Here is a 25422-nt window from a genome sequence, read left to right as displayed (position 1 = left end):
GGGGGTATTGTCTCTGATTACTTGTACATTGAGGGTATGCCGTATGCAAATGAAAACCTTTTGCATCATTAGGGTTTCTGTTAAATATTGTTTGTGTCATATCTTCAACAAAATAAAATAAAAACCACTGGAAAAACGGCACAAATAATATACACTGCGTGATGAGAATACTGAACAAGACGTTTTTAAATTAATAAATGCATTACTTTTGGGACCTAATAACAGCTTTAAAAGTATCTCTCGCTTTGTCTGGGGTTGTTTCAGACGTGCTGAAGTCTGACCGGTTTTGAAACCAATTGAACATTTCGACAGTAAAGAGTTGATGCAGGTTGCAGATTCTTATAAGATTTTCTGCACACTGAAATTAATTGGCCTAAAAATATATACGACTGTTTCAGTAATTGGGATGCTACTGCACCCTTCGCCCCGGATTTTACCTTATATTTTAGACAATAAGTCAGACAAAGATCTGTTGATTTTTTTTTCTAATAAAAAAAGGTTATGTTTTGAAAGTTAATGTAATCATGTGCACATACTTTTAATCATGCGTTTGCCCCTTTTCTGAATACTGTGCAGTCTGTTACCTCATCCAGCACTAGGTGGGTTAATATTAACAGTTAGCTCCTCGTCTGTGCTTGCAATGAATGCATTGCGCTGTATTCATTTTTGTTTCTGCCTATGGAGGGAAGGCATGTGGCCCGTGGCAAAAAAACGTCATTGCTATATGCTGGGCACTATTCAGTAAGCTGGATATGTTTGCTTTACCACCATACAGAATGAAAGAGAAGCGGGATATGGGGAGTGGAGTTTTCTATTCATTACGCAGGAAAAGGAGCGGCTCAGCGAGTAAAGATGCTGACGCTGATAAACAATTCCTGGTGTCAGCTTCCTGTGACCTAGGGTAAGTCACTTTATCTCCCTGTACCTCCGGCACCAAAAACAGATTGTAAGTTCATCTGGGCAGGGACTGTGTATTTAAAAATTCCAATGATCCAGGTTTCAGGTTGTAGATCTGGGATCGGTGTATTTGCTCATGGAGAAATCCAACCTTATTTTGGTTAAGGAACCCTAAGTGAAATTTTGAGGAATTCCCAACCCTCTCTAATAGCGAGACTGAGATCAGATGCATTGTAAGGAATCCCAACCCTCTCTAATAGCGCGTCTGAGATCAGATGCATTGTAAGGAACCCTAATCCTCTCTAATAGCGCGTCTGAGATCAGATGCATTGTAAGGAACCCCAACCCTCTCTAATAGCGCGTCTGAGATCAGATGTATTGTATATTCTTCTGTATTTGATACAATTTTTTAAATGACCAGAATATTGCAAGGCACCCTTTAGGGGATGCCCGGGCAACCCATGGATTCCTAGGAACCCCGGTTGAAAAACACAACCCTAAGTTCTTACACATGCTCTAGTACTGAGTTGCTTGGGGAGTAGTTCATTAGAAAAAAATTAAAAATAAATATTGCTTGTTAAACTCTGAACTCAAAATTAAAAATGGCCGCCGAAATACAACATGATTTGACTTTGTGGCATCGCTTTCACAAACGGTGCCACAACCTTAGGCCGTGTGTATAGTGCCCGCGACGAGCGACGGCGACGCGATGTTGCCCAAAAACAAATACATTGCCGCGTGCGCCTATAGTAAGTGCGACGGAGCGTCGCCAAATTTGGAAGATGGCAATATTTGATTTTTCAAGGGCTGTCGCCTCATGTGACAGCCCCTGTAGCAATCAAATGCCAGAAAGCCCGCGCCGCCGCCGGAAAGAGAAATATAACTTTTGCTGACGGTGGCGTCGCCCGTCGCAGGCACTATACGCGCGGCCTAAGTTTGCAAATAGCAATAGCCATGTTGTTGCAAAAACAGTCAAATAAGTACACGAAAAAGGACTCTTCTTTAGGCATTCCGGGACTTGGACTTTTATCCTGCAATCCATTCTGCACCATAATGGATAGCTTCGTCTTTGCATGATTTCTCTCTAGCCTTCTAACGACCTTCTGCGAATGAAAACTCAATTACCTTCTCTTCCTTCTATGAAAATATTATTTCTTTTGACCTGACCTCATTTCTTTCTCCTTCAAGACACTGAATAACAGTCTATTAGGGGATTTTAGAAACATCTGTGCCAATTTGTTCATGTTTTGCACGCTCTCCGGCTATAAAAATTAATAACCTCTTCAATGTCAGAACGTACTTGGTCTAGAATGAGCTGTGGGTCCCTCTCTCACTGGAGGTATTCAGCTGCATGTGGCCTGCAACATATAGCAGCACCCCTTCACCCCCCACACTTTTTTCCATGGACGGGAAGCATTGGGTTCCCAGAGCTGAACCACGTTCATTTTAACGGCGGTGACCCACTGGTTCCCGAGATACATACTGGCAAAAGGTAGTGCCGCTACTGTCCCTCCCATGGGAATTAAAATGCTGGTTTACAGCTCCCACGTTACACGGGCCAATAGGAAGCCACGACATCATCCGGCATGGCTTCCTATTGGTTCGCGTGGCGCAAATGATTTAAATATGCGGAAGTACCAGTACTACCTTCGCCGTTATGCCTCTCGAGAGTCAAGGGGACCCCAGGGCTGTGATTTTTGAGGTTCACCTCTGATTCCCAAAGGAAGGTTGAATCGCACCTTTGTGATCATTTTCCAAATGGAGGTGCAAATGGATGATACAGTAATTCAGGCACTCTAAATCACCATAAAATCAATGTACAATCTAATTTTAGTACTTAAGGCAGAGGAACAAAAGTGCCGTAATAAAACATGGACTGTAAAGTGTAATCAAAGATGTTACATTAAAGATTAATTTTTTTAAATGTACAAAATGATCTGAAGGACTATCAAATCTGGCCTTTGCCATGTGTGGTAGAAAGCTTGGAGGATATTGCGTTCCTACAACACGGGTTATCAAGTAAAAGACAAAGAGTTACAAATAAAATAAGCTATTTTTCGGCATTGAAATGGTCCCATCCATGTGCGCAGATTTGAATAGATTATATGAAAGTTTCTGCTTATTTTCTTTCTTTTTGACAGCTATTTGCCATACAAATCAGTTTTCCATTGCTGTGTCTCCCGTAACAATGGTTTGTGATCAGATGTAGTACCGTAAAGAAGTCCTTACACTTGATCCCAAATATGCCTCATGTACTGTGTGATCTCAATTTGATTTGGATTTCTCCATGAGCAAATACTGTGTAATACTACTTGATCTTTGGAGTCTGTGTAACTCTATAAAACCAAGTTAATGCAGGAAGAATAATGCTTTAAGCCGACCCAGGTGAGGTTTACTGTTAAATTGGCAATTTTATTTCATTTGTACTTTCCAGCAATGAAAACATATGCTTCTATCATTGTAAACGTGAAATCCCTGTTAGTTTGCAATAAAAAAAATAAAGGCGCAAACCTCCCGCCCCCCACCAACCCATTACTCGTTTTGGGGGGGGGAGGGGTTTAACCCCCGTTTTACAGGATGGAAACCTTGGGGAGTACCTGGAGCCAAAAGCTACCCGGGTTCAAGAGATACTTAGCAGGATTAAATCTCGGTCCAATAGGAAGCTGCAATGTCATCAGTTGCGACTCCCTATTACACAGCCATTCAAATTTCCTTTAAATACAGCTCAACCCCATTATAACACGATCTGTTACAACGCAGATCAGCTTTTAACGCGATACAAGCGTGGCTCCCAATTTTCGTATTTATGAATACTTTACAACACGATTATTGGTATCTTAAATACTTTATTGTACAATGCAAACAATTGTACATTATTTCCAACGCGATCCGCTTATAGCACAATGTGATTCTTTGGACCCCAAGCACAGCGTTATAAGGGGGTTGCGCTGTACCAGGAAGTAATACTGTTCACTTCACCAGTAAGCATCTCAGGATCTGGGGGGGGATCCACCAAGCTGAAAATGGTTAGGGTTAAGCTCTGGAGGACCCCCTGATTCCAACTCTGTAAAAATGAGTTGAAAAAGCGCCACAGGGGGCGTGAAACGCGTGGGAGTGTCTTCTGTTTTTGTTCATGTTTTTTATGTAGTTTCATTAAATTGATTTTAGTTTATTTTTGCCGGTTGAGTTTCCTGATTTTTTTTCATCGGAGCGGCAATACCTTTGATCTATTCATTCTCCTCTTTCCTTTGATATAGGATGTCAGAAAAACATAACACGAAACCTAAAAACCTAATCCTATACTGGGTCCTAAACTAAACTACAGTTGGTCACCGACCCAGAAGGTAAGAGAGACACTAAAAATTTGTATCACCCTTTTTTTTTGCTTTGAACGGATCACTAAAAACGTCCCTGGCAATATCTGTCTTACCGGCCCTCCTCCTACGACGTTGTGTCGCCATGGCAAGGCAAAACTACAGGAGGAGATGCCGTACCGGTAAGAGACACTTACAGAGGCCCCGCACTCTCCCGCGGCAATCAACTTAATTGTGGGGAAGAGCGTGGAGCCTTTAACAGCCATCAAGGACCCCTTACACTATATATATACACACACATCCCCCCACCCCCCCCAAACAATCTTACCTGCTTGAGGTGAGGCGCCATAGCGGCACCGGCCGATGGACCCACCGGACATTTGCCCCCTTTCCTGCTAGCCCAGTCTGCTCCTGCGCTCCAGGGGCCCCGGGAAGCAGCAGCTATGTGGAAGAGAAGCAGGAGGACTCCGTTCCGTCGTCTGTGACGAAGCGAGGGCCGGGTGGTGCCGTGGCACTCTGGGGCCATGCCCCTCTGGCACTCAAATGATTAAGGGGTATATTTCCCGAGATCTCTGCGGCTTGGGAACCCCTAACATGTCTCACGCACTCCTTGTTTGGATCAGTTGAATCAGTGTAAGACTATACCATGTTTTTGTGTTAATAGGCATAAATGAACCTAACTTTTATGAGGAACGGTACCCCAGTAATGATATTACTGTTAGCTAGGACAGCATGTTTTGTGTAAGAGGCATCTTTTTACATGGTATGAGATAGATGATTGCAATGTAGTACACGTATGTCTTGTATGACTATTAACATAATCTATTAAATATATATTTATTTATTTTTACAAATTTCTCTACCCCTCCTTTCAAACAGCAATCTGTGCTGATTGTTTTTAATATATATTCATTCTACTTTCTTTTTTTTAAACGAGGGATCCCAAGAGCTGAACTGGTGACACTCCAAGCCACGGGGTTCCCGAGATATTTCATTTTGAAATTCCTTTACAAGAACGATTGTCCCGGAGAAAAAAATTATGGTCAATGCGGGTCAATTGAACTCTGGCGGCCAATAGAATGATGTGACATCATCATAAGGTGACATTACAGCTTCCAATCGGGTGACCCCACAGCCATCTTTGTTTTTCCTTGTTAGTACTGGCAAAAGTTAAAAATATATCTCTCATTAACCGGGGACCCTTAGAGCTTTGAGTGTATGGGTTCAGCTCTGGGGGACTTGGCGGTACATAAAAGTTAAAAAGGCAACAACTTGATTTTTTCCAGTGGGGGGGATTGCTGCACTAAGGCTTTTCACTCCTCTGCCCTCTTTATATCCCTGCTCTCATATCTTGCCATGAACATGCACACCTCCTTCACTCATCTCAAGGCTGTCTTCTCTCTGTCCCATAAATATCTACATTACCATTTGTAACCTGTACTTATACATAAGTTGTCTAGCACCACATTGATTTGCTAGGTCTACTATGAAATACAGTATGTGCTATGGAGGTACAATACAATAATATGAATACTGGCTATTTAATTCCAGAATTTATTTAGCCATCATGTTTATCCATATGTTTTGGTGTGGAATAGATTTTGATATAGATTCTGTTCATGCAAGTCTAAACTCGCATTGCAATTCACATCCAAGCAGTCATTTTTTTGTGTTTGTTTTTACCTCTCTCTCTTGCTAGAGACTGTGAGCCGTTTTTAATTAATTGTAAGAGCTAAATGATAGCATATATAAATGCTAATGATATTAATGCAATTGATTTTCTCTCGACTCTAGGGAATTGTAGGTTTCTCTACACCGCAACTCCCTTTAATAGTATAGATGGGTTTTCATTAGCATTTTTGTTTAGTTCTAGCTTTAACCTTAAATTCATTGCCTTGAATTCTTTCAGTAAACTCCCATAGTGCGGATCAGGGTAGTGTTGTCTGGAATCTCCCATTCAGGTCCCAATGGGACCATTCGTGCAACAGTGCCCCGAACGGCACTATTGCAGTTGAATGAATATCCCCCTAAATGGGTTAACACAAAACAGCCATATCAGGTCCTGTCTAAAAGAAGCCGTCTAAATTAGAATTCCTGTCATTTGTGCTATAGACGGCACTGTGAGTATTTAACCTCATACTGCGAGGAACAAGGATAATTTGTGCAACCACAACTAATGTAATAGTAGTGAAGTTTTCTGTCTGTTCAAAATATATTGTAAAGTCCCTTGGCTTCATATAAAAGTGCAACCTGGAACAAAGACAAACAAATAATTTGCATGGAATTCATTGCACACTATACTATAAATCGCTCTCTCTCTCTCTCTCTCTCTCTCTCACTCTCTCACTCTCTCACTCTCTCACTCTCTCACTCTCGCACTCTCGCACTCTCGCACTCTCGCACTCTCTCTCTCTCTCGCTCTCTCTCGCTCAGCTGGGATGTGATAATGTCACACATGGCCTTCAACACCAGAGCCAATTAGAAAGCAGAGATTAGCAATGACATTGTATGTTATTACACTTTAATTGTTCACTGGCCATTACCACTGTACTTGTTACTAACCGAGTTTCATAATTTACACAATCTTTTAAAAAAATGTATATATGGAAGGAAAAACGGGAATACTACTTGCTAAGAAATCTTGTAATTACAGGAAGGACGTCTCGTGATATCCTAAAAAATCTCTGCTTCATATATCTACTAATTAGTAGAAATGAGCTTCATTTTCACCTGAGTTCACAAATTAGGTGAAATTTGGGTTTCCCCCCCATTTTTCCAATAAATATTGGGGCTTTCTTTCTGTCGTTTGATCTACTTCTATATTTCCCTTAGTACACCTTGTTTGTCATTAGTCCAGTAGTTGAGCGAATACACTTTCAGTGTTGTTGGTAATAAACATTACATCATCCTTTGGTCTCTTTACTCTTTGTATTCTGTACTGAAGGGTTGATCAGCATATTCCTATGTAAAAGTACAGTCTTTGTGAATGCTTTATCCAGCTCCATAGTGTCATAGTCCCGATCTATGAATCTGTCACTCAACATAATGGATTGTTTCCTAGTCTCTTCCCCCACCCGCACGAAATCTCAGTTTCGCCAAGCGTAAGAGAGCGAGGAAGTCCTTCCTATTTAGTATAGGGTCCATTTACTTATACACCTCCAAATAAAGTCACCTACAGTATACTGCAACTGAAGATATACCAGAGAAACAGCGAATTTGAATATATTTTGCATATTCAAATTAGTATATTTCCTAGGTATCTTGGGTATGCTGACAGTTATTTCTCGAAAAAAGGAACATAAGGCACAACGGATTTAGCATATCCAAACTCATTTATTGAGCCAACACAACGTTTCGACCGTGATGGTCTTTTTCAAGTGACAATGACATGCCATTGTCACTTGAAAAAGACCATCACGGTCGAAACGTTGTGTTGGCTCAATAAATGAGTTTGGATATGCTAAATCCGTTGTGCCCTTTGTTCCTTTTTTCATACATCCAGGACTGACTGCAGGCTTTCGTTCTAACACTGGAGCACCGGTAACTGTATCAATTCTTTTTACCTTTGAGGTCTGCAGCATTTCTCTCTATTATCTGGACAGTTATTTCTCCACATGCAGTATGAGTATATAAATAAAGAGCCCTACTAAGCAGGGTACTCTCCCCTCCCTCTCGCACCCTCCTTTATGCTTTTGCTCTCGCTCACCCTCCATCTTTCTCACTCCCACCACTCCTCTTTTCTCTGTCTCACACACCCTCTCCCTCCTTTCTCTCATACTGTACCTTTCCTCTCTCATACTTTCTCTTGCCCTCCCTCACGTTCCCTCTCATGCTCCCTCTCCTCCCAATAGACCGCTTTCAACTTTCCATTCACCCCCTCTCTCCCCTCCACCCTCTTTCACTCACCCCCTCTCTCCCCTCCACCTTCTTTCAATCACCATCTTTCATCACCCACTCTTTCCCCTCCACCCTTTCACTCACCTGCTCACTCCCCTCCACCCTCTTTCACTCACCCCCTCTCTCCCCTCCACCCTCTTTCACTCACTTGCTCTCTCCCCCTCCACCCTCTTTAACTCGCCCCTTCTCTCCCCTCCACCCTTTTCACTCACCCCCTTTCTCCCCTCCACCCCCTTTCACTCAACCCGTCTCTTCCCTCCAACCTTTCACTCACCCCCTCTCTCCCCTCCACCCTCTTTCACTCACCCCCTCTCTCCCTTTCACCGTCTTTCACTCACCACCTCTCCTCTCCACCCTCTTTCACTCACCCTCTCTCTCTCCCTTTAGCCCTCTTTCACTCACCCCCTCTCTCCTTTCTATCTCATTCTATCTCAGCCCTTTAATTAGGACCCAAAGATAATTTCATCTTGGTTACAGAACCGCAGGCTTTCAGTTCCAAATGGGTTAGCCAAAGTTTGAATATGCCACAAAAAATGCCACATTTTCCCATTATCGAATATCCCCTAATTCACCGAAGTTTATAATTGACCACGAACATTCTAAAAATACAATTTCTAAAAGTAGATTAATCGAAAAATAAATTTAAAATAAGTGGGGCATGGTTTTCCCCAGCAAATATTGTATTGTATGTCTTTATTTATATAGCGCCATTAATGTACATAGCGCTTCACAGCAGTAATACATGTGGTAATCAAATAAATAACAGATAATATAAATAACAGATCATGGGAATAAGTGCTTTAGACATTAAGGAAGAGGAGTCCCTGCTCCGAGGAGCTTACAGTCTAATTGGTAGGTAGGGATTTCATGAGGGGAGATGCTGAGACAGATCTCGGAAAGAGTAGAGTGATTCTGGCAGCAGCGTTTAGGATAGATTGTAGGGGAGACAGGTGAGAGGCAGGAAGGCCGGACAGCAGGAGGTTACAGTAATCAAGACGGGAGAGAATGAGGGCCTGAGTCAGAGTTTTAGCAGTCGAGCAACAGAGGAAAGGGCGTATCTTTGTTCTATTGCGGAGGAAAAAGCGACAGGTTTTAGAAATGTTTTGAATGTGAGGGGCGAATGTGAGAGAGGAGTCGAGTGTGACCCCAAGGCAGCGTGCTTGGGCTACTGGGTAAATGATCGTAGTTACAACAGTAATGTGGAAGGAGGTAGTAGGGCCAGGTTTGGGAGGAAGTATGAGGAGCTCTGTTTTAGCCATGTTGAGTTTAAGGCGGCGGAGGGCCATCCAGGATGATATAGCAGAGAGACATTCAGAAACTTTGTTTTGTACAGCAGGTGTAAGGTCGGGTGTTGAGAAATATATTTGTGTGTCGTCAGCATAGAGGTGATAATTAAACCCAAAAGATGTTATTAGGTCACCTAGAGAGAGTGTATACAGAGAAAAGAGAAGAGGTCCCAGGACAGAGCCCTGGGGTACTCCCACAGAGAGATTGATAGAGGAGAAGGTGTTAGCAGAAGAGACACTGAAAGTACGATGGGAGAGGTAGGATGAGATCCAGGATAGAGCTTTGTTCCGAATGCCAAGAGTATGGAGAATGTGAAGGAGAAGAGGGTGGTCCACGGTGTCAAATGCTGCAGAGAGGTCGAGTAATATGAGCAGAGTGTAATGACCTCTGTCTTTGGCAGCATGGAGGTCGTCAGTTATTTTAGTGAGGGCTGTTTCCGTGGAGTGAGCAGTGCGGAAGCCAGATTGTAGAGTGTCTAGGAGAGAATAGGTGTTGAGAAAATGGAGCAAGCGAGAGAATACAAGACGTTCAAGGAGTTTAGAGGCAAAAGGCAGGAGGGAGACAGGTCGATAGTTAGAAAGACAGGTAGGGTCAAGCTTGCTGTTTTTGAGTAAATATCGTTTGTTTGGCAACATGCTATCATTTTCTTTGCATTTTTTACCGTGTAAGTTCATTCGAAACATTAGCATATTGTTGCCCTTTTTTAATTTTTTTTTAAGAAGAAACAAAACTGCGACACATTCACCCATCGCTGGTTAATTGGAACATGTTAAAGCTTCAGTTCATGCTATATCCTGCATGTGTTTTTTTTTAATAAATCAGTTCTGTAGTAAGAAAAAATACTTTTAGCATTTTCTGTTTAAAAAACAACAACTTTGAAAGACCAATTTTCTTGTATTCTATTTTAAAAGCATGCTTGTTCCTATAGCAACGATTTACATTCCCCATAATTAAAGATGTCTCCAAACTTTGCCGATCAATAGACGGAGAATGAATTGACCGGCAGCTATGCAGTTCTTTTAGGTAAGTAGAGATTGCCCACATGAAACTATTGAAGTTAAAAAAAAAACGGGAGCCTGAACTGCAGCTTTAATACATTAGGTTTCCTGGCCGCACATTTATTTTTAGTTGTCAATCCTCATCTTAAACCACTGCAGTTCCAACTATTACCTGTTTAAGGCTTCGGCCCCAGTGCCTGCGCTGCACGCGCGTCTGCGAGGCTGGCGGCGCATGCAACCGAATTCCACGGTCTGCAGTGAGCTGCTGGGGGAAAGACCGGGGGGGGGGAGGGCGTGATGGGGGCTTAGCCATGATGTCACCCGGCAGGTTCACCCTCATTGGCTCATTGAAGAAAAACTCGCCACGCAGCGCGGCGCCCCCCCCCCCCCCTCGCAGCGGGCCCGGCCCCATTGAGGGGTGGCTCTTGTCCCCGCAGCGCCCGCCATAGCAAGCGCTGCAGCAGCCAGTGGGGATCAAGTCATATGCATTTTACAAGTTCTACTTTAAAATCGTTGCGAGCAGATAAAGAGCCTAGAAATCGCTGACTCCAAAATGAAAAATGTATCTTCATGCACACACTTTGTTATAACCATTTTCTCTCATTTCTTTGCTATGCAGATCCCGGGGGTGGGGGGGGGGGGGGGTGGGGGGGGGGTGGGGAGTACCTGACCTAATGTAAAATTCCAATCATTAGTTCCTGTGGGTTGGTAATTCATGTTGTTTATTCAGATTTTAAATTAGTCTGCTTAACAAACAAATATGAAGGCTAAGAGGGTTGTGCGTATGAATTATAAAATAAGCTTAAAGCCCAGTCACATATTATTCAATGTGTGGAATTTATGCACTGAAATTAAACAAACACAGTTGTTGTTGTAGTCCAATAATAATGTCTTTGTTTATAATAAGAAGGATGCATTGGGATCTGGGCTGGCCAGCTCCAGTTCCCCATGGCCACCAACAAGTCAGGTTTTAAGGATACCCCTGCTTCAGCACAGGTGGCTGAGTCGAAGCAGGGATATGCTGAAAATCTGACCTGCTGGGGGAGTCTTGAGGACTGGATTTGAGAACCCCTGAGTTAGCCAATAAAACATGATCTGTAACCCTACATTTGTTTTTATTCTTTCTAAAAGACAGTTTCTTCTAATGGCTAACACAGGACTGGTCCGCAGAACTTTATTTTATTTTTTATTGGGTTCATAAACATTAAACAACAACATTACAATACAGAAAAAAAACCAATAAGAAACACAGAAAAATAAACTTTTACACTCAATTGTTTTTAGTATTGCTTATCATACTTATGATTTCAAAATTCAACACATGAACACAAATAATAATAATAAAAAGAAAAAACAGATAATAGCATTTTCAAACATTAACATCAAAGCTATCACCACACATCCTCCTAACAAAATCTGGCATAAGACTCCCCATTCACCATCTCCCCCATCAACAATATAGTTCCATATTTCCTCAAGGGCGAAATTATCTGTGTCCCATCGCAATCAGTCTGAGGAGTCCCCAAGAGGAATGCTCAAATGTCTGTATGATTGAATCCCTATCTTGTTGCAACATATTATCCGCAGATCTTTTAAGGGCTAATTATTTCTAAAAAATTTTTTTAAAAATCGCACATTTCCACCACTAATTCACTGATTTGCAAATGAATCTCGGCTCAGTATTGGTATTGGTTGGGTACCGAAATGAGACACTTATTTGTAATGTTTTATTTTTGGCGCACATGGTTATTTTATCCTAGTTTCTGCTCAACCACACAGTATCAGATACACCCATAACGGTATGGAGTCTACCTTTCCCCTATAAAACACAAAAAATTCCTTACAGGACCTTAATAAAGTTTTGTCTCAGCAAGCCTTACTCTTCAGCATTTAGAAAATATATATTAATTTGTATATATCCCATATATTCCCCTGTAAGAAGCTGAAATCGACGAAAACGCGCGGGTCGGGTATGCTTATTAACTAAACTTCAGGCGCCACACGGTCTGAGGGCGAGGAGGACAGCAACTGAGGGGTAACGCTGCCCTCCACATATACTAACTGGACAAACAGCAGTACCATTGTGGATACTTATTTCAGTGAGCTCTACCTCATTCAGCTAGATAAAGGAGCCTGCTGACCCTAATTCCCAAATTTCCCTTATTACCAAATGTCCCTTATTACTCTCTATTACCGCTACACTGTGTACCAGAGCCAGGAAGGAGGGCAGTAAACATATACTGTATATGAGATTACTAGACATTTATAATGGACTGAGATTCATTACTAGTCAGACTTAGGCTAAGGCCCCGCTGCCTCAGACCTCGCGCCCGCACTGCAGACAGGCGGCACGTGGAGATGCACTTGACCGCTATCTGCGGTCTGTAGGGAGCGGGAGCGGCGGCCGGAGGGCGTGGTTTAAGCGGAGGGCTGCAGCGAGGGTCTCCCGGGCTGCAGGAGGGACCCCCCACATGCCCTTTGCTGCTTTCCGTGCTACTTCCCCCCCCCCTCCACATGCCCTGTGCTGCTCTCCGTGCAGCTCCCGTCCACCCCCCTCCCCCCCACGGTCCGTTTCCTCCCCCCCCCCTCCACATGCCCTCTGATGCTCTCCGTGCAGCTCCCGTCCGCCCACCCCCCCCCCCCCCGGTCCGTTCGTCCGTTCGTTCCCCCCCACACCCTCACACATACACACACCATACATGCACATATACACACACACACACACATATACACATACATACACACTTCCCCCCCTACCTACCTTTTGGAGGTGGGGGAAGCTCTGACAGCTCCAGCCCCGGCACTGATCCTCGTGTATCCTCGTGTATCCCCGGCTGGCTGACGCATTACAGTGCGCAGGAGGGACTGGGCCCAGCTCGGGAGGAACTCTGGCCTGGTGAGTGACGCGGCCGCGCGCGCCGCCGGATGTAGCGGGACCCAGACCTTAGGTGGCAGTCTATTTGTTTTTTTTATATAGCATAAGCTTTTTATATTTGGAAGTATATCTGTATGTTATGTTGTATTTAATACATTATTAGGTGGGTTTATACATTTCTAACAGTCCTTTGATTGCTAGACATTTATATTTTGGTTGAAACATTATGGAGGCTCAATGATAGAATAAATACATTTTTTGTTACTAACTTAGCACCAGTTGGAGTCCAGGTTTTCTGTATCAGTTTACATTGCTGCAAATCTTCAGATCACCCTAGAGGCAATATGTCACTATGGATACACAGTATAATCATCAGATTACTTTGAAGGTTTTTTACCTAATATAACTTTCTTTTTCAACGTGAGGAGCAACAAGGGGGGAAGAGCTGGGACAACTGTCCTGGGCCCGGTGGTTGCGGGGGGGCAGGGGGGGTGCTGATGCTTGAAGTTGGTCCCGACTATCTCCAGCTGTGGCCCAGCCTTCACCCCAAGCACCTCTCGTGTGAACGCTGCTTGGCTCTGGAATTTTTACCCCAACTTTCGGTCAGCGAAGCAACGGAGGCCACCCCCTAAGGTAGTGTGTGCATGTGTGGTACGGTGTGTGTCGGGGGAGGGTGGTATTGAGTGATTATAAGGGAGGGTGTTATTGAGTGAGCATGAAGGGGGGATGGTGTCGAGTGAGTGTGACAGGAGGTGGTGGTATTGAGTGTGAGGAGAGTGGTGGTATTGAGTGTCAGGAAGGGAATATTGAGTCTGAGGAAGGGAGCACGGGCATTGAGTGATGAGGAGAGGGGGTATTGAGTGTGAAGAGGGGAGGTATTGAGCGTGATGAGGTGGAAGAGTGAGTGAGCGAGAAAGGAGGTGTAAGAGAGGGAGGGGAGAGATGTGAAGGTAAAGGGGGAAGGAAGTGGGAGAGTGGAAAAATGAGAGTTGGGGGAATACATTGTGGGGGGTATGTGTTAGAAGGGGGAGATAAATAGAGGAGGGTGAGAGCGAGGAGGTATGTGATGGTTGATGGTGAGGAGCGCGCCAAGATAGGGTTTTCTATGTACTTTCACTACTGATGTTGCGATTATATCCCACTAGCTCAAAGTACCCAGCGTTGCTCGGGGATTCTAAGAAACCTGCCTCATCCCTCCCTTCACCAGTCTCTCTACCCCTCTCATCTCTCTCCCTCCCATCACTTTCCTTTAATACCTTATGATGTCCCCAATTCTTTACACCTCTCTCCTTCTTATGTGCTAACTGATTTCCTCTCTCTTTCTTTCTTCGTCTGCTTTCTGTGTAAACTTTATAGCTATTCGACTCTCCTTATCTGCCACCAGGCTATGTGCATTATGATGTCACCAGTATGATGTCAGATACATAGCCTACCAGGTACAACACCAAGTGGCTGACTTGCATAAAGAAATTGTACTAACTCATAGAACTAAAAAACAAGAGCGTTTCCAATTTCCAAACATAGACAAAAACCTGCTCCTTGGTCTCAGGAACCATCATGAAAATGTTGATTATGATATATGAAGAGGTGTCCAAATGCATAGCGAACAAACAAGCAACTTTCCAAAATATATAGTAGATAGGAGGTGAAGTGCTATGACACAATCTGACACAGACATCTGTGGGTTGTTGCTACTTTAAAGCGGACCAAAACACATACAGTAATTTACGAATGCAAAAGAAAGGGACATTTTAGGGAACTGAAAAATAAATAAACTTTTGTCTGGAGTGAAGCACAAGCACTGAGCAGAGACATAACATTTTTTTTGCCTCTTATAAATATCCTTCTGGTGTCTGTTCTGCTGCGTCCTGACTTTATTACATCAATCACCGGCAGCTTAAGGCTTCAAAAAACATTGTCAAAGACAGATGTTGGACCTGTCTTGGGATTAGACATATCTGTTTCCATTAAGTATAAATTAACTTAATCACCAGGTAGGAAAGATAAGAAGCATAAACAGCGTTCCCTGCAGCTTTCATTAAAATTAAAATTCTATTTAAAACCAAGCTCATATTTTCAGGGACCCGACCCCCCTTTGAAAGAGATTATATCTGTTGTGAATGCGTGACAGACAGACACGAATATTCTGGGGACAGTGATATACTATATAATTTAACTTCTGCTTCTTGCCCTATTTTTACAGATGATTTTATCTATGTACGTTAAGCAATAATTAGTCCCTGACATTGAACAATTTTGCATACAGATAATGGAATGTACACCATGAAAAGAGCACTTATGGTCGGCTTTTACTATATTTCATAGTAAATCCCTATGTACAGCACAGGAAATATAATATAGTGAAGCACTGTTTGATTTATGGATTTTTTCCTGTATTCAGTAAATGTGTTTGCCATTATTTATTATTACGTTCTGGTAGTGAATGCTACATAAGGAAATTGACACTGTGATATATATATATATATATATATATATATATATATATATATATACACACACACACACACACATATATAACAGTGTTTCCCCCCCTCTCTGGGAGATTTTGCCATTACACGGTGTGGTGTGGTGCATACCTGCTGGCTTACAGTAGATCTGAGTATCCTGCGGTTTTGTGGAGAACAGGACAGGCTTCTGGGGTAGTAACTGATTCTTTCTCACGGTGACAGCGCCTCCATCTCTTGCAGGCTCCAGGGATGTGGAGACAATCCCTGCAGCTGAACTCAACTCCACTCCCCCCGATAGATTGCAGTCTCAGGCAAGAGGATATATTTCAACAGGATCTCTTCATTTAGTGCACTGGCAGATGTTACAGCATATACAGCTCACTTCTTAGGGCTTCATCCTCAGCATGTACCCTGGACCTCCACTCCAGGCCAAGGGTATCTGAAGCAGTCCATGCTCTTCCCTTGCTCCCTGGTGGAGTAAAGGGTATAGTCTCCCCCCCCCCCCCCCCCCACTCCCCTAGGGGAGGGTGTACAAACTTGGCAGAGCCCTGCACAGTTCTTAGGGTAGACCAGCCTCACTGAAGGAGGTAGAGGCACTGACTCAATTTAGCAGTGCAACTCCATAAGTACAAGGGAAGTAGGTACCAGGTCTGAATCCAGTGATTGGACACACACAGACCTAGTCCCACCGCCTCCCCTGTCAATCAAGAAGCTACCGTGAGTGGGGAAAACCCATGATAACTCCTGGCAGGCCTGCTTTTACCAGGACTTTCTGCCAGGGAGGGCAGACTTAGTAGCCAAGGAAACCAGCCTGGCTACATATATATATATATATATATGCAAATGAGCACACAGTGCCACCTTCTGCTTCAAAACCATTACCATGGTTCCCTATAGGCTTAAGCTTGCTGGTATTTTATTAGTTACTTATTTGTATGGTCTTAGGAAAGCATTTCGCCAATAGTTTTTGATATTTAATTTTCTTGGCTTTACAGGTCCAGTTTTTCCTAGTTTTCGATTTCCTCTTCTAGTAAAGTAAATAACGATTGGAAATACCTTTTAATGACTGGCATTTTCTAAGCATAGGAATTATTGGTCCTGTACAGGGAAATTTTACAAAGCAAAGCAGAGGGAAGCCAGCCTATGTACCTGTAAATATTATGACATCATTTGCATGTCATTACCCAGAACCCCTGGCTGCAGTGGAAGCACTGTATGCTAAGAGATAATGGAGAAAGGCAGGGTCGCAGACCTGGCTGAGACGTGAACGCGCTCACAAGTGGTATTTTTATTTGCTGAATATCATTAAGAATTTATATGGACATGCAATGGCAAGCCTGGTAATAAAGTTAAATTCATACTTGCCTTGTTAAAAAATAAAATGAATTAATTAGTAGTTGATTCACTTCATGTTACTTCTGAAACGCTTTAGAAAAAAACAGCCATATTTATTTCGTGTGTGTTCACTCTACTTAAAAAAAATAAAGGAGAGAGAACGTGTGCCTAAGCAAGAAGGGGACTTGTTCCTTCTTAGTTCAATCTCTTCTATTATAACACTATCTGAAAAGCATCAACTTAATTGCAATTTAATTCATAAGGAAGAAATAGGAAATGCCATCATTATATCTGTCACTGTTATTGAGACATAAATTGAGGACTCCAAATAATAGGGCAATAGTGTGACATGTCGATCAATGATGATAGAATGTATTATGCTTTAATGGCGCGGGGATTGTTTGTTATTGTGGCACTCGTTAAAGTGTGGCATTTGTTACTGCGGGATATATATGGTCATTTATTTGAAGGGCCAGCACGGACTGGTACAAATCTTCTGCGCTTTAGAAAATGAAGTTCTTAGGCCCGGATACACTACGCTCTGCTCGGCTATTTAGCATAACGCTAAACTAAATTAACGTTGGGTTAATACTAATGCGTCGCCACTGAAGGGAATAATCTAACGAGCAGGAATGCAGGTTTCATTTATTGTTTTTTTAAATTTATTATTATTACAGGTTTAAAGCAGGGGGTCTCCACTGAACCCCCATTAATTTCAGCTCCGGGAACCCCCTGTTTCTCGAGATACTTAGCTCCATAGGGAGATCCGGTATTTATGCAGCCAGGGAACTGTGTGCCTAACAAAATGGCGGCGTTTAAATGTCCAATAGGAAGCTGGGATGTCATCCGGTGCGACTTCCAATTGGCCTGCATGACCAGGACCTTTAAACTCCACAGAGATACTGGCACTCCCTGTGGAGGTAAGTACCCCTGTTAGCAGGGGGTCCCCGGAGCTGAAATGAGTGGGGTTCAGCTCCGGGGACCCCACTGCTTCAATCCTGTCATAAAAAATAATAAATGAAACATGTATTGCTACTTTAACCCAGGGCAGCTCCTTTAAATAGCGTATAGTGACATGTTTCCAGCCGGTACCACTAATGATGCGCAAAAAAGGTGTTTCCCTACCATCACATACTATATCCAAAGGGTAATGCAGGAATTAACGTTAGGTTATACAGGCCATACCCAAAGGGGGCGTTACTCCCTTCCAGAACCTGAAAAATGGGGCGGTGGAGGGAAAGAGAGACTTTTATATCTCCCCAAACGCACTTTTATACAATACATGGAACACATCTGAGATACCTGGGATATATGCAAATTGTAATTACTTTGCATATTTCCCAGGTATCTGAGGTGTGTTTGTGCACCGGTATCTCTCCACGTGTTGCATAAAGGTGTGCTTGGTGAGGTATGTCTCTTCCTTGTCGGTAAAACCCATGCGTCATGGTCTGGGTGGGAGTAATGCCACCTTTAGGTACTGCAAGACAGGCGTTACGCCATGTTGTTTGTAGCAAGGTTGCGTTAATTTAACCTGACAACAATCCTATGCTAATGAGCTCGTCAACGGCCGCTGTTTTTGTGGATTTGCGTTAAACTCAGGGGAATAAAACGTCCGTTACTATGTTTGGTAACCCAACACTATTTTCCCTGATTTAACGGTGTATTTGGCCCTAAGTGCATCTTAAACATCTGATGCTCTTTCCAGAATAAGCGTTTGAAATATTAAATGGCCGGGAGGTGAAAATGGAGCTCGCTCCAGAGGCCAGTGCAGTTTAAAGGTTACCATGATAACCTCAGACGCTACAGATTCATGATTTTTAACACCTAACATTTACATTTTTATTTTTTTACAACAAAGAAGAGCAGCACCTGCTAAGGGGTGATATACTAACATGGTATGAGTTAAACTAGAGGCTTCTGGGTGAGATTGCTGCTTTAGGTCATTATGACATCACTACTTCATGCAAATGTTGGATTGAGAGATGTGTATGTGGATCTCACAACTTCCTTGTTAGTACTGCTGCTATTAAATAAATAAAAAATATTTCCATTTACCATGTTGTACGTAACTAATTAAGGATGTTTATGAGAAAGTAATCAACCTAATTAACATATTAATTTGTAGAACATGTATTCCATAAATATGTTTCCCGAGGAGTGAAAGAAACGTAATTATTTGAAACAGATGCAGAAGTTAGTCACACAGCATGCCATTATAATGGGAAACGGGTGGTTTTTGGTCCCAGACCTCAGTTGATACTTTGTACGGAGTTCACATTCACAGGCTCCCCCGGATTGTTTACTTCCATCCTAATTTGGTCCTCGATGGGGTCACACGTCTATTAAGCAGGATGATAATTATGCAGCTAGTTGTTGCTGTAGATACCTGCCCATTAGAAAATGGATATTGGATAACCAGTTCATCTAAGCCAGGGGTGGCCAACTCCCGTACTCAAGGGCCAGCAACAGGTCAGGTTTTCAGGATATCCCTGCTTCAGCACAGGTGGCTGATTGAGCCACCTGTGGTGAAGCAGGGGTATCGTGACACCCTGACCTTTTGCCGGACCTTGAGGACTAGAGTTGGCCACCCCTGATTTAAGCTTTGTCATAGCAACAGAGAAGTCGTGCTGCTTTACCCTAAGGCTACTGCCCCAGTGTTCATTGCCGTACGGCACTCCTGGCGGCGGGTGCATGTGTGAAAGCATGTCTGTGGTTGAGCTGCAGGAGATCGTGGCGGGGGCGCGGCTATGACGTCACACGGCTGGTTCGCCCTTATTGGCTGAACCGCCGCCGTGATGTGGCCAGCGCTCCGTCGCCACTAGAAAAGACGAAAATCTTGTCTCTACAAAATTTGGTCGCGCATCGCGATCTCTCCATGTGCGCTCAGGTAGCTACTGGGCCTGGCACCATAGAGGGGCGGATCTGGTGCACGCCGTAGCGCGCGCAGCAACTGACACTGGGGCAATAGCCTAAGAATTTAAAACACACCTCTTTAACGAAGCATATGGGTAGCTCTGCTGGCTGATACTATACACCTTATACATCGACCATGGCCGCTTGCAGACACACATACCAGAACATCCTAATACTGTCTCTATAAGTTCTCCCTACTTACCACTTAGATTGTAAGCTCTTCAGGACAGGCACTCCTTTTCCTCATGTTACTTTTATGTCTGAAGCGCTTATTCCCACTGTGTGTGATATTATCATGTCCCGTGTATCACTGCTGTGAAGCACGGTGTACATAGATGGCGCTATATAAATAAAGATATACATACATGCATACAACTATAGTTGGTAAATTCTTCCATCGTGGTGCAAAATATGCACAATATCTCTTGACACATTTTATTGAAAAGATGGCATTTGAAGTCCATAAATGAACAACCTGGAGTTTCTTCCTTTTGCTTTCAAATAGTCCCAAAGGCAAAGCAGCAGAATCTTTCTCTGGGCTATCAACCGCTCAGTTGTCGGTACACACACTAAGATTGCATTAGTAAAAGTGCCTTGTTATCGGTTGGTACTCTGCATTGTTATGTGCTTGTACGGTGAGATCAAGCCATTCCACTTGCCTCACTGCTCGATTTCTCTCCTTCCGTTTTATTACTGTTGGTTCGACACAAAATCATGCATCAATTCCAGATTGTTAATCTCTGCTTCTGTGTAATGCACTGCATATTAAAAATGAATAATTTAATAAAGGGATGATTTATGAATAGCGCTTTGACTGTGAGAATGGTAATATACATTCTCAGCACGTTACTTGGTAACCGTGCCCTCCATTGAAATAAAAAAAAAGACAGTTTGCATAATGTGGGCTTGTAAGAGATACAGTACTTAACCCCTTTGCTGTGGGACTTTTGCTGTGAATCGCCAGCAACCGTGTGGTTAAAAGCATGAAAGACCCAAGGTGGCCCACTACATGAAATCCCATGATGGGATGTTGGTGAGCCGTAGTAGGAATGCCAGCTCTAGTGTCAACTACTTTGCCACTTAGGGTACGTAGGTGGTACATCTCTTTCTGGATGACACGTTAACCTGCTTGTCAACGCGTAAGCACAACCAAGCTAGCTCCTTCCATTTCAGAGGTTTAGGCTTTGGCCACGATAGGCAGAGAGTGTAGGGAATTCAGAGGCAGGTTTCATTTGTTAACTTTACTAGCTGAAAGTACCCACTGCTCAGGAATTCTAAGAAGCCAAGAAATACTGAGATTTATAAATGGTAATTAAATTTTTTAGTTTCTTAATGCGAAATCCCCTGCTATAACAGCAACTCCACCCATAATAGTTTCATTGCCTCTGAGGTCCTGAAGTATGCGAGCGAGAGCCTTTAACGCAGCGTGTGTGGGACATTGTCCTCTCGTCCCAAACAGTGATCTCGCTTTCTGGCAGAACTGTGGCTACTCCTGTATTCTTGCTAATGTTGAAAATTCGATTTTCAAAGTGACCAAGAGGACGTGTTTGCTTGAGGCTTGTGTGATGGGATCATGTCATTTGTGTGGTCATCAATTATGTAATTGCCCATTATTATTTGTGATGTCCTCAGGGATGTCATTTGTGAATTGTATCCAAACATAGACAAAAACCTGCTCCTTGATCTCAGAAACCATCATGCTAAATGTAGATATCTTAAGAGGTCTCCAAATGCATAGCGAACAGACAGACAATTTTCCAAAATATATAGTAGATGAGATCTCTTCCTCTCCCAGCAGGCTGTTTGACTTCACCCTTGCAACAGAGAACATATTTGAGGGGTCCTCTACTCCAGTCTTCAAGATCCCTCCAAATGGGTCAGGTATTCAGGATATCCCAGCTTCAGCACAGGTGGCTCAGTCTGAGCCACTGATTGAGCCACCTGTGCTGAAGCAGAAATATCCTTAAAACCTGACCTGTTGGGGGGGGGGTCTTGAGGACTGGAGTTTAGCACCAATGCTCTACTGCACTTGCTCCTTTAGTATTCTGCAAGTGTCCACTTAGATTGCAAACTGTGTAGGGCAGGGGCTGCCTAATTCCTGCTGTTTCACTTCCTGTTTAACGCACTCACGTAACGCATCACAGTTCTGTAAAGCACGGCGTACATTGGTGGCGCCATATGACTGACTATTGCCGGCTTCTACTGTGGATCAATGTCGTCACTTACAAATTGGGATGCACTGCTACTTGAACAGATGAAAATAAGAAAAGCATTACAGATATAACTATTTATTTAAAGGTATCTTGTTTGCCATTTCCAGTAACTTATGTTATATTCCCTGTTGCCGTTTCCTTTATAACCATAGGCTTTTAATGTAATTCTTTAGAGCCTCCGACATTGAAAAAGCCTTGTTTTCAGATGGCACGCTGCCTAGATTTGTTACCTATCAGATACCTCAGGTTTTAAGAATAACAGCTGTCTTGCGCATTACAATAACATTTGTTCCTTAAAATTAATGTAGCGCTTTCTAACTGCTACGGTGTATCAAGATCACTGTCTTATTGTGCTCAGACATGCAATGGTGTTTTGTAGATCTAGCTCTTGTCTGTGTAAGATCCACTTAAGATCTGTTTGTGGAGTTCAAAGCATGACTGCAGCATGCATAGTACTAAGGTCACATAGTAGTTGAGGTTGAAAAAAGACATACCTACATCAAGTTCAACCTATGCTAAATTTAGACGACAGATACTTTACAGCTGGGGTGCACAAAGTTTTGACCCAGCGCCCCCTCCACCCCCCATCCCCTCTCCTCCCCCCTCCTACAATGCTCCGGTGTCAAATGACAAAGAATTTGTTTAATACCTCTGTTTTTTCCTTATATCCAATAATTTGCCTCCCCATCTCACACTGAAAGGGTCCTACATTTTCTTTTCAAATGTATTTGTTATTAAAGGTACCTAAAGAACTTTTTAGGGTTGATCGTACTTCCTATTGCAATCCTTTTTTCATTTTCAATTTTTGCTAATTTGATTGCCCCTTTGCAACTTTTGTTACATTGCTTATAATTATGATATGATGTCTCTTCTTTTCCATTTCCTCCCCTACCTGTTTATTTAGCCACATTGGCTTAGACTTGTTTCTTTTATATTTATTACCCAAGGGTATACACTGATAAGTGTACTTTTCTAACAGTGTTTTAAAGACTGCCCATTTATCTTCCACATCTTTCCCTGCAAAAACATCATCCCAATTTATTCTTGTAAATTATTCCTCAGTTTATTAAAATCTGCCTTTCTAAAATGTCAAGTCTTTGTTTGAACCCATGTAATATGCTTTTTGATTTATTTCAAATAAGACCATGTTATGATCACTGTTTCCCAAATGTTCCCGGACTTGAATATTTGTTATTACTTCTACATTGTTTGATATTACCAAGTCCAGTATTGCTCCTCTTCTGGTTGGTTCCTCAATAATTTGGATCATGTAATTGTCTTTAAGCATACCCCAAATTATGCAAACATGACCTAGTTTTGATGCTTTCTCCATTTGCAAAAGTATTGTGGCTTTCTCTATCTCACAGATATTTGGTGGTTTGTAGCATATTCCCACAAACATTTTCTTTGTTCTTTTACCTTCACTGCTAACTTCTATCCACAAGGTCCCTACATTTTCATCATTCCCTTCATAAACATATTCCCTTATAATAGGTTTTAGATCCGGTTTAACATATAAACATACTCCACCTCCTCTTCTATTTGCTGTATCCTTCCGAAAAAGGGAATAACCCTCTAAATTGGCTGCCCGGTCATGAGTTTCATACCACCAAATTTCAGTAATGCCTATGATATCATACTGCTCGCTTGTAGCTATTAATTCAAGCTCCCCCATTTTATCTGTCAGGCTTCTTGCATTAGCATGCATGCATTTAAGGTTTTTTTTCAGTCTATTTTCGTATCTGCTCCTTCCTTTCTACTCCAATTGAGTTGAGTCTTTGGAACTTTTCTAGTATTATCTGTATTTAATATGGGTGTCTCGCTGGTTGCCAAACTCCCACTTGCCCCTATTCCACCTCCATGCTATTTCCCCATCCCTATCTATTCTATTTAGTTCATAGATCCTTCCTCCAAAAAGTGTTAAACACTCTGGCCTATATTTATGAAGCGTTGATGGGCTGCAAGATACCTTCTGGGGCCAGAAGACCACTTTTATGGCCTATTCAAGTGAATGGGCCTTAAGGGCCTTCAGACAGCTGTACATTTAACCTATTACACATGCCTCTCTCCTTGATTCTCATTTGCCCTATGAGAGGCTGCCCCTTTTAGCTACTTGCCCCAGGAAATAAAGAGCCAACGACCCATTCAAGGGCAGCTATAATGAATATTATATTTGAATGATTTAAAGCTGAGGATACTGTATAATGTCTTCTCTGCATATGTTCAGCCTCACCATTTACTATATGTTCCACTAGCAGTTGACTTTTCACTGAATATCAAATATGGCGAACAGCAAGTAGTGGCTTGGGATGAATGAAGGCTTTTGCATAACTTTACTTAGTAGCCATTTGCATCTCTTCTGAATGGAACACTACACCGGCTTAAAAATGCTTTTGATTTAAGAATGAAATGGATATGCTTGGCTAAGTAACACTTACTGTTTCTTGTGAAGATGAATGAAATCCTGATTGTTTGAAACAGAGGAAAAGTAATCAGGCCATGCTAGAGATAGTGATGATTACGATAAGGATAAGGAGCACTCACAATGTTAAATGTTCTCTCCCTCAACGCTTTGCCTTTGAGACCTAAAATTGGGTATATGCAATAGACCAAAATCATAACCCTTGGGATTGTCTTTTGGCACTTAATTCAACTGTGTGCTAGTGCCACTGTCCACTTCTCCATTCCCCATTTCTTTGAAGTGTGCACACTATATATATTAATATTAGACGTTTGGAGCTCAGTAACTGAGGTCTCGAGATTAGCTTTAATTCGTTAAAAAAAAAACAAGAGTCTAAGCAGAATGCCTGGTGCGGGAATAAGGTTATCATGTTTGCTAGTGTAGCGGGAATAAAGCTGAAGCGCAAGTGGAGTCTACATAGATTAGATACAATCAGGCAGAGTGGCAAGGCGTTTAGACAACTGAGACATCCATTGGTTTGTTCTTTGACATGCATCTTATATTGAGTACAGATTTATATACACTCCTATTTAAAATATATAAAGTTGATTCAAGTAAAATAATTGCAGTGTTGGATATATGCTCACGTTTTTACATGCCCTTACTGAATAATGATACAGTCGTACAGGGTTGGCCAACTCCAGTTCTCAAAGGCCACCAACAGGTCAGGTTTTAAGAATATCCCTGCTTCAGCACCGGTGGCTCAGTCATTGACTGAGCCACAGATTGAGCCACCTCTGCTGAAGCAGGAATATACTTAAAAA

General features: G+C 42.5%; 1 protein-coding gene across 4 annotated transcripts in view; it reads left to right on the top strand.

Moving 5' to 3' along the window:
- Nucleotides 1–25422, top strand: part of TTLL11 (tubulin tyrosine ligase like 11) — a 152383-nt gene that overhangs the window by 94958 nt on the left and 32003 nt on the right. Inside the window, exon 7 of one of the 4 annotated variants that reach the window (XM_075578981.1) lies at nucleotides 4155–4244. The exons of the other annotated variants lie outside the window; for them this stretch is intronic. Coding sequence (XP_075435096.1) covers nucleotides 4155–4215 — 61 coding nt within the window. The 3' untranslated portion in view covers nucleotides 4216–4244. Of the gene's footprint in view, nucleotides 1–4154; nucleotides 4245–25422 lie in introns of those variants that run through there. 4 annotated transcript variants of the gene reach the window in all.

The sequence above is a fragment of the Ascaphus truei genome, chromosome 21, assembly GCF_040206685.1.
Source record: "Ascaphus truei isolate aAscTru1 chromosome 21, aAscTru1.hap1, whole genome shotgun sequence".
Lineage (NCBI taxonomy): Eukaryota > Metazoa > Chordata > Amphibia > Anura > Ascaphidae > Ascaphus > Ascaphus truei.
This window is presented reverse-complemented; position numbering and strand designations above follow the sequence as displayed.